This window comes from Gavialis gangeticus, unplaced genomic scaffold, assembly GCF_001723915.1.
Source record: "Gavialis gangeticus isolate Ggan-Ray unplaced genomic scaffold, GavGan_comp1, whole genome shotgun sequence".
Taxonomy (NCBI): domain Eukaryota; kingdom Metazoa; phylum Chordata; order Crocodylia; family Gavialidae; genus Gavialis; species Gavialis gangeticus.
Window position 1 is genome coordinate 90,695,378 of NW_017729025.1, and position 10,450 is coordinate 90,705,827.

At 43.1% G+C, this 10,450-nt stretch overlaps 1 protein-coding gene across 1 annotated transcript in view; it reads left to right on the forward strand.

Annotated features, from left to right (window-relative positions):
* Nucleotides 1-10,450, forward strand: part of LOC109298834 (desumoylating isopeptidase 2-like) — a 105,917-nt gene that overhangs the window by 55,138 nt on the left and 40,329 nt on the right. Inside the window, exons 2-4 of the mRNA XM_019519146.1 lie at nt 1,743-1,815; nt 5,528-5,621; nt 6,713-6,854. Of these exons, the coding sequence (XP_019374691.1) occupies nt 1,743-1,815; nt 5,528-5,621; nt 6,713-6,854 (309 nt within the window). The remainder of the gene's footprint in view (nt 1-1,742; nt 1,816-5,527; nt 5,622-6,712; nt 6,855-10,450) is intronic.

Below are 10,450 nucleotides of genomic sequence, written 5' to 3' on the forward strand. Positions count from 1 at the left end.
TCACTCTCTTTATAGTGGTCTTTTGTTTTAATTGTGGAGGAACATGGATTTGGGGGTATTTTACAGAGTGACTTTGGGGTTTTTTTATCGGGGTTTTTCAGTTTTCCAATAGGGAACACCAGATTTCCTGCTAGGGAGGCCAGTGATAGGACCCTGCCTGCTCAGAGCTGGCACCTTGGACCCAGCTGGCTGTGGCTGACCTCCTGGCCCCAGTTGACAGTTCAAAGCAGGCCACCACACCCAGGACATCCTCTGGCCGATAGTTGCCCAGATAGTTGGGCAGGGGGCACACATAGTAGTGCCGCATGAAGGCCAACTCTGCAGCCATAGCCCAATGGCAGCTAGCACAGAGGGGCAGATGTCTCATCCAGGTCTGGCAGGTATGCAGCAGATCACAGCCAGGCAGCAGCCCCCACTGCCAGACTGCTGCAGTGGGTAGAGGGTGCAGGAAACTCTCAGGGCTGCGTCAGCAGTCCAGCTGGCACAAGGGGTAGTGTCCCCAGGTACCAACTGGCTGGGCCCCAGAAGCTCCTGAGAGCGAGTAGCCCTGAAGCTACTTGCCAGTGCAGCTTTTTGTACTGATGGTGCCAGGACAGGGCAGCTTTCTATACTGCTGGGGACAGCACAGGTGCTGGCCCCAGGCTCTAGCTCCCTGTGGCTGCAGATCCGGGAGGAGCCAGGCAGGGTTATTTTGCCCCAAGTGGCACAATTTGCTTCACAACAAAGTGCATGTCTGAGCATGTGCGCTGAGGCACAAAGCCCCGGCTCAAATATGCACCACTTCTATTTGAGCTGCTGCAAATGCACATGCCTGCATGTGTGGACATGCCCAGTGAGGCCACAGCTAGAGTACTGTGTCCAGTTCTGGGCGTCACACTTCAAGAAGTATGTGGACAAGCTAGAAAGGGTGCAGAGAGGGGCCACCCACATGATCAAGGACCTGGGGGATAGGTCATATGAGGAAAGACTTTGGGACCTGGGTTTGTTCAGTTTAAGTAAAAGAAGGCTGATGGGTGACTTGATAACCACCTACAAATATGTCAAGGTCGAACAACAGGATCTGGGAGAGCAACTTTTCAGAAAAGCACCCCTTGGAAAGACGAGGGCCAATGGGCAGAAGCTAGTCAACAAAAAGTTTAGTCTAGATATACAAAACTTCTTTTCTGTATGGGTAATCAAAATCTGGAACACACTTCCAGCAGAGGTGATGTAGTCACCGTCCCTGGAGGCATTCAGGATGAGGCTGGACAAGCACCTTGTTGAGCTCGTTTGAGCCCATTACCTCCTGCCCATGGCAGGGGACTGGACTTGATGATCTTACAGGTCACTTCTGGTCTTTCTTTCTATGATAAAAAGTCCAACTCATTAAGATTAATTCAGTCTTAACAAACTTTTTAAAAATTCAGAGATAAACATGTACTTCTACATACTTACCGCAGCAGCTGCATCACTGTAGGTTCATGGCATATCATGCATAGCCCTGTTTAAACCCAAGGGAATGTCCCACATTGAGGTAGACTTGTTGGGACATAATTTCAACAAGGTGTGCAAGCTCTGCTGTCTGACACTGATGGTGTTCTGTTTGTGGTGAACTGCAGCTTCTTTATTCTATGCCTGTTTCAGAGTGATTGCTAGGTTCCAGAGAGATAACTTTAAGCCAGTGAGACTGTGATATATAATAGACCAAGGCTCTCTGTTTCTACTCTGCTAATACTTCCACTTGTGGCTTTTTTTTACTCTAGTACTGGATAAATGAGTACACATCCACCTTGGGGATTGGAGTCTTTCACTCTGGGATCGAGATCTACGGCAGAGGTATGACCTTTTCCTTTTGATTACATCTGAAACTGGGAGTTTGTGCCATGCATCTTGTGATCATCCCTATGATGAAAAGGCATCCAGATTTATAGCTTTTAGGTTAAGAGCGCTTTGAATAAAAATTTAGCCAATTCTTTTTAGAGCTGGAAGAGCTAAAGAATGGCCTAGAACTTCTACTTACAAAGTTTTATTATGCACCCTGATTCCAGTACAGGAGCACAGTCTGCAGACTGTAAAGATACCCATACTTTTTGCAAAAGTATCATAGGACATCAGGCAAGAGAGGACTGGGAATGATATGGGCTGGAGTTCTCCAGAAGCTGATAGGTGGACAGAGTTACTTTAAGAATAATACTGCTTTCCTTATCTTAATATAACTCCTAGCCCATTTTTAGAAGAAAGTCATTTCTTTGTCCTATTCTAAAACTTCTGTAGTTTCAGAAACTGTCATTTTGAACCTGCAAACATTTGAGGAAAAGGGAATGTCAAAGTTTAAGCCTCTGTGAGACTTTCAGTTTGATAAACCTCTGGAATGGCTTGAGTGGAAGGAGTGCTTTCCTAAGACTTGAACTATAGTAACCCTTACTATGCATATTAGCATAAAGAAGTCCCCCATTAATACTTGCAATGGTGAGTGAAGCTAAAATATTTATAAATCACTTACTTCAATGAAGAAGGCTCTATGAATAACTATTACAAAGCGTTTTAAGTCTGATGAGTGCAATTCCTTAAAGGAATACATGAGTATGACTGATGTGTTTCCACCAATGTAATTTACATCTGTTTTGTAATGGATGTTAATTTTGACAGAGTTAAGGAAGACAGACTTGCAGGTATCTTAGGATAGCTGCAAAGCATCTAGCTAATGCGAATAGTTGAGCAAATGATACCTTAGACCAATGCAGCTTTAGCCCTGTTTTTTCTAAGGATAACTCTAGCTTCAAACAACCAGCTAACCAGCTTCAAATAAGTTACATTGCTGAAGGGCTGTATGTCATGAGTTTACTCCACTATTTGCTGATGTATCCACCCCATATGAATGGGCATGCTATTGTGATGGAAGCATGGGAGCATTTATGATTCAACAGCATTGTGACTTTGGGTTCTCCCTGACAGACACCAATAAAAGATCTTTCAGAAGTTAGGCCTTCTTTAAGTAAGGAGCTTTCAGAATAATTACATTTCTCAGCTGCTTTGGGAACAAAGTAGTGTACAGTTAAAGAAGTCTGAACTAGTAAAAATGTAAATCACTAGGCAAGATAACAATGGAAATAACAGGCAAGAAATAGCAAAGGAAAATTTCAGAGGCAAAACCACTCTGAATTTTCTGGTTAGGATAGAATATAAATAATAATATAATAATAGCAGAAACGTCCATGTAAGGTTGCTGAATTCATGGATAGGATTACAAGAGGGATGGAAGGGATTGCCAGAATGTAGGAGGCTGAGAGTTGTCCAACACATGGTCATGAATGCCTATAATATAAGAAAAAATTATATTAGGAATTTAAGAGGAATCAAGGAGATGCATACATCTTTGGGCCACATAAATTGCTTCAGACAGTTCAAAGCCACTACAAAATAAGGCTATATGTTAATGAGCCTTCTGTAAATAATTTAACTCAGACCACAGTCATTCAGATGGCTTCTATGAAAACTAGATGTTGGGATGGTGTGCAACAAAAATGACCAGTTTAAAGGTGGAGAGGGAAGGGAGGCTGTATTCTATATGCTGGATACAGCTAGGAGGAAGCCAAATGCACTGCTTTTGAAAGTGAAAGAAGACCTGGATAGGATGGAGAGGAATGCTACAGTAAAAAGTGAAAAGGGTCAGTACTGAACACAACAGTGACGTTTCCCTGTGGTGGCAAAGGGTTGGGGGGTAAGTAGAACTATTTGCCTAAAGATGTTGATTGAAAAGGATCTTCTTTTCACCATCTCCAAGAAAATGAGTGCAACAGTTTCTTCTGAGAAATTTTGTTTTGTATTGCTAGTAGCAAGCTGAAAAATCTGCTGTGAAGCCAGTCAGACAATATTACTCTCTGCTTCCTCCTATTTAGGATCACAAAGCCCTCAGAAATCTTACCCAGGAGAAGGAATGGGAGTCTCAAAGTGCTAGAGGGGTGGGTGGGGGGAAGTAAGGATACTGCTGCTAGGAAATAAGGCAAATGTAACTTCCAAGTGAGACAAGGTCTAAAGTCAATTGAGGCTGCTGGGTTAAAATTAAAAAGAGAAGTGTCTACTACAACAAACCCATCTATGGTTCTCTGTTATCAATAAACAGGATTGAAGATGGATCCAGAAAATGCCAAAATTATAACCGAAATGCTACCACCTAAAAATGTACCAGAACTTAGAAGGATTCTTGGCATCTTGTTTCTGAAACAAATCCCTACCCTTTAGGTACTTAAAACAGGGTAGGTCTGGGCAAACCTCAAGAACAAGTTTTTGAGGATCTAAAGAATCTGTCCACCACATCCCAGGTTCTGGGATTTTTAAGATGTATGCAAGTCTGCACCTGGTTCCACAGATGGCAGCAGCTACTGATCGGGCACTAATTTAGTTACTTTTAGAGATGACTGGAAGATTGTAGCTTCTCGTTCCAGATGGCTTTCAGACCCTGAAACCAAAACTGAAACAGAATTTTTGCCAAACATATGGGTCTGTGAGAAGATCCAGTGATATTTGCCAGATCTAGGCAATTTCATGCTCAAGACAGATCACAAACCACTCAGTTGTTTTAAAATAGAAGACAACCTAGAAAAGGTGTCCCTTTACGTGGCAGTGATTCCTCATGTGGTATATAACAACTACATTTATAGTCAAGTATGCACCAGGGAAACCCTTAGGGGTAGCCGAGAGATGCTCAAACTAAGTTTTCAGCCTTTCTTAATGGAGCTAAATGTTTATCCAACCCTGATTAAACCACATGAGAGAAGGTATTGGGCACACCAGGTGTTGTCACCAGACAAGAACCCACTACAAAAGAAAAAGATGGCTTCTTCAGCTGGCTGGATGAACGATTCAGTCAAGCCAGAGAATAGATTAGCTTAATGGAAGACACATTTCCTTGTTCAATTAAGGGGAAGGTAGCTTTCTGCATGTTATTTTTTTTACCAGTGTCATGTGACAAAGAAGTCTTAGAGGGCAGCAGTCCATCTTGAACTAAGTAGCTTTTACAGTTTACTTGAGGTAGAGCATAGCATGTTGGGCTTCTCCATAGGCCTGACCTGCTTATTAAAGATGAGTTGAGCGACAGTTAGTTTGGCTTTCAGCAGATTAGTGGAGAACTCTCTTACTTCTGATAAGCAGTCTATATGTTGGCAAAAGTTAGTTACTCCTGGCTCTATTAAAGAATTTTTAGGAGCTTTCTTTTCTGTTTATCAGCTCCAGTATCTATTCATATTGCTTGAAGAATCCTTTATCTTTACATAAGCAGTTACTATTACTTGAGCTCACTGTTTTTATTTGGACAGGCACAGAGATGCCCACGAATGGTAAACTAATGTGGATAGAGTCAGCTCTAGAAGAGAGCTTGTGAGGGTATCCAAAGGCTGATAAGTACCAGTAACTGGACTAGGAAGATCAATTTTAGAGCCTGACTGAAACTGGCTTGGACCTAGATTCTAGTGCTGATGCAGAACTATACAGATTTTTCTTTGATATAGCCTTCACGTACTTGCTCACGGTCTCTTTCTTTCCTTGTCAGAGTTTGCCTATGGAGGGCACCCTTACCCTTTCAGTGGGATTTTCGAGATCACACCTGGCAGTGCGGTAGAGCTTGGCGAGACCTTTAAGTTCAAGTAAGGGCTATTTTCTGCACACCCTTTCTTGTAGTCATCAGTGAGCCTACTTAAGGCCAGCCAGTCAATACCATTTGCCATTCTCATTCTCATCATCCCATTTCATGCTTCCATCCTCATGTGTTCCCATCTGGTCCTGATCCAAAGGCAGTTCAGTGGGGCTCCTTGAAAGGAAAGAGGTGTGTATGCTTGTGTGTATTGGGATGGAGGAGTGTGTGAGAGAGAACAAGTTGGGAACGTTTTTTTTCTCCTGTGTTTTAAAGTAACATCTGAAATGCACCCAGCTGATTTTATTTGACAGTTTTGGTTTTTTTGTGCTCCAGTTTTGCCACTCAGCAAAATTCTAAGAATAGTGCATTACTAGCTGCTGCAGAGCCAGTAGAAGGAGCACAAGAACCTCATGTGTTGCTTATGGATTCCACAAAAACAGGAGCTCTTGCAAGTTTTCTCCTGTGTTTTTCTCCTCTGTCTATTGGCAGAACAGGGCAGATTACTTTTTAGAGTACTTCTGGGAGGATTTCAGTTGCCACATTGTAAAGTAATCAAGCTGATCATGTTTTAGAACAGAAGTTAATGGACTCTTAATGGAAAATGGACCCTTACGTGTGTAGATAACTGATTCAGATTTGGCCAGGAAGAAATTGGATGAAGATCTTTGCTCTCTGAGAACTATGGCCTGTTATGCCACATGAATTTTTCAGGGAGGCTTCTCAATCCAGTACTGACCATCAGGTATCTGCATCACCACTATAACTGGCCCATTTCAGGGCCAAAGGCTGAATGGATAGCAAACTACTCCCTGAGGCTCAAAGTTCAGTCAGTTTTTTCAGGTTCGTTTGTGGAGCAGCTCTCCGTGTTGTTGCTTGGGCTTCTTGGTAGAGAAATAGAAGACATTATTGGACAGTGCTAGCCATCAGGACCTCTTCACTACTTCTAAATAGACTTAAACTGATTTTTCCAAATTTTAAGTCTAACCTGCTTTCCAGTGCCTCCTTTTCTCTCACTTTTTGCCTGTCTCTGTCTCAGTCCTCTTCACTGTGTCTTCCCATATGTTTCCTGTTGCGTGTTTTTGTTTTTGTTTTTTTAACTAGAGAATCCATTGCCTTGGGCACCACAGACTTCACGGAAGAGGATGTGGATAAAATTATGGAGGAGCTGGGCAAGGAATACAAGGGCAATGCGTACCATCTCATGCACAAGAATTGCAATCACTTCTCCGCTGCCCTGGCAGAGGTTGGCACAGCTCTCTTTTTTATTGTGACTTCAGAATCCATAGCACAACTCATGGGGAAACTGAGCCCAACAAAACCAATGCACTGGAGCAACTGACAAATCTATGATCCTTGCCCTTTTACCCTCCTTACAATGCTGTGACAGTCCTTTTTTGTACTTGAAGCTTTTAAAAGCACTGAGCCAGGATGGTAGTCAAATCCAACAGGCTTATTGCTGGTAGGTATTGCTTTTATCACTATCTCATAATGCAAAAAAGAGATGAAGGTTAAAAAAATGTAGTAGGGCAGGGGTATCTGCACTTTGGCACACTGCTCTGGTCAGTCAGCTGGACCTGGAAAGCTAGCTTAATCAAGTGCCCATAATTATTAAAGACAGAATATGAACAACGCCAAGATTTGTGTACGTGTATGTCTTCTGTGATAAAGGAATAAAAATTGCTTATTGAACTTTAGCTGACAAACTTATAGCATGCAGGGGAAGGGTGGTGTTGGGGATGTTCTAAAATTACATTTAAAAGGAGATGCCTGTCACAGAGTCTGGCACTCAAAAGTCAGGAGCTGCTAGCACTGTGATTACGTATGCAACTATTAAAGTTTAAACTATCAGAGTTAAGAATGAATCAGTCCCCATAAGTATGTTCCTCATGATGCAGTCTTTAATAACATGATCACATGCTACCTTTTTCACAGTACCCTTACCTCAATCAGTAATGGGTTTTTGGTTATTAAGTATTTCTTTTTATCTTCCATTTGAAGTATGCAGCCCCCAAGCCTCATTTAAAGCATAGCCAGGCTTCACAATGAAAAAATGGTTAATTTCCTCAAGGGTGTTTCCATGGTGTTCTTACAAATGTTAATTAATTTATCTTTACAGCATCCCTCTGAGAATCAGTGGCAGAATTATCCCTATTCTATAGATGAGGCAATTGATGCACAGAGATTAAGGCCAAAATGCTCAGAGACAGATGTTTGAGATACCCAATTTCAGCTGTATAAAACCAGATTATTTTAAGAGCACTTAATGAGAGCCGGGTTTGGAGCAAATAGACTTCCCTTATACTCAGTTCCTGAGTGCTCAGATCCTGGGGCCTCAAGTCAAGACCTCTGAAACCGAGGAGAACACAATTAGTAGCCATTCAAGGAAGTTTGGTTTTCAATGCATTGTCCAGCTCTGTCTAGCAGTAGCATAATGTGGGCTGGGCAAGTGAGGTGCCAGCCCTGGGTGCCAACTTAGTGGCACCCCCAGAATGGAACCCCCCACAGGGAGTCTGTGCCAGCAACAGTAGTTCCAGCTAGCTGCAGAGGTGCTGTGCTTCTGCTGCAACAGTGGAGAGGTAGTGAGAAGGGAGGGGTAGGGGGTTGAGGCCCTGGAGCAGCTAGCACTTCTGCTTCTGCCTTCCATCCCTCAACTCTTGGCAACCCTCTCCTACTCAGCAGTACCTCTTTCCACATCACTCTCCAGAGGAGTTCGCCCAGGGTGCAAACTCTGTTTAGTTACACCTCTGCTTCTTAACCATTCTGTGGTAGAGACAGAGATAAAATCATTCTACATTTTCTAATTTCTGCAGCAGCTGAGGCCAGGGACCTGCAGTCTCCCATCACTATATGCAGTCCTGATTTCATCCATGGAGAAGAACAGGTCCTTTCTGTGCATTGGTTGGAGAAGGAGTGCTGTGGGAAAAAAAATCTGTATAATTCTATATATGCAATAAATGTTAGCACCTATGGCAGGTGTGGGCAAAATGCGGCCTGCGGGCTGGATGCAGCCCACCAGGCCACTCTATCCAGCATGCAGGGCCCCTAAAAAATTTAGAAAATTAATATTTAACTACCCCTGGCTGCCTGTCATGCGGCCCTCGATGGCTTGTCAAAACTCAGTAAGTGGCCCTCTGCCCAACATAATTGCCCGCCTCTGACTATTGTTAATTTGGAAAGGAACTGGGCAGGCTAGTAAGTAGGTGCGTTGACATCCCCAGACACGCAACGACTGTGGTCCAGCTTGTCTATTGAAGAAGAGGTTATTCAGTATTCTTCCTTGTATACATTTGATTTAAAATTTAAAAAAAGAAATGTAACATTAGAGCTCAACTGAACTAAGTATTAAGCAGTTCAATTACCAAAGCAACAAGTTAACAGCAATATTGAACTAAGTCATATCATCAGATTAATGCAACAGAATATCTGTAGTTTAATCCATGAAAAGGAATCTAGGGAGATGTCTGTCTGATTATAGACGTGAGAAAACTTTATCCACAGCAGTGCAATCAGAACTTGGTTGACTAAATATTTCTATATTGAAAACAAATTCTCATCTGCAAGCCAGAACCTCAAGGTTAATGGAAGTGTCCTTAATTTTTGCTGTTGTGTAGCAGTTCCTTCTCATTCTCCTCCTGCCATACCCAGCACAGATAACAAAGGCCTTAAAAGAAGTAGAAGTTGGGTAAGTAGAAGTTTGACAACACTTATTAAATAATTTTCAAACTGACAGCTGAAAGTAGTTTTAGCACTCTATATAGAACCTGGGAGATGCATTCATAAATATCTTTTCAGTGAATTTCAGGCTGTTTAAACTTTCTTTCAGGTGTCTTCCTTGCAGGGACTTTACAACTACTTGCAATTGGGTGCATGAGGGTCATACATTTTTCCACCCTAAAATAATCAAAAGGTGGGGGAGGCATTGAGGAGGGGGCATCTCTAGTTAATTAAAAAAGAAAAGTAAAAAATGAAAAAAGAAAAATAAGATCTTTAAGATAACAGGCTTCATACTCTTCAGATTACATGGAACTTGGGCCTGCGCTGTTCAATTTCTTCATCAGCGATTTGGACGACAGGGTGAAAAGCAACCTGTTTAAATTTGCTGATGATACCAAAATTTGGGGTGAGGTGAGCACACTAGTAGGGAGGGAAAGATTGCAGCAAGATCTGGATAGGTTACAGGAGTGGGCTAACATAAACAGGATGCGTTTCAATACTGACAAGTGCAGGGTGCTGCACTTAGGCAGTAGAAACCAGCAGCACACTTATAGAATGGGAAACTCCCTTCTTGAGAGCACGGAGGCAGAAAGGGATCTTGGAGTCATTATTGACTCCAAGATGAACATGGGCTGCCAATGCGAGGTCACGGTTGGCAGGGCTAACCAGACCTTGTCGTGCATCCACAGGTGCATCTCAAGTAGAGCCAGGGAGGTGATCCTCCCCTTCTGTGCGACGCTGGTCAGGCCACAGCTGGAGTACTGTGTCCAGTTCTGTGCACCCCACTTCAAGAGGGATGTGGACAACATTGAAAGGGTCCAGAGGAGGGCCACCCGCATGATCCAGGGACAACAGGGCAGACCCTACAATGAAAGACTGCGGGACCTAAACCTGTTCAGCCTTCACAAGAGAAGGCTGAGGGGGGGACCTGGTGACTGTCTATAAACTCACTAGGGGGGACCAGAAGGGTTTGGGAGAGACCTTGTTTCCCCTAGCACCCCCTGGCATAACCAGGAATAATGGACACAAATTATTGGAGAGGTTTAGATTAGACATCTGCAAGAACTACTTCACAGTTAGGGCGGCTAGGAGCTGGAACCAACTTCCAAGGGAAGTGGTGCTGGC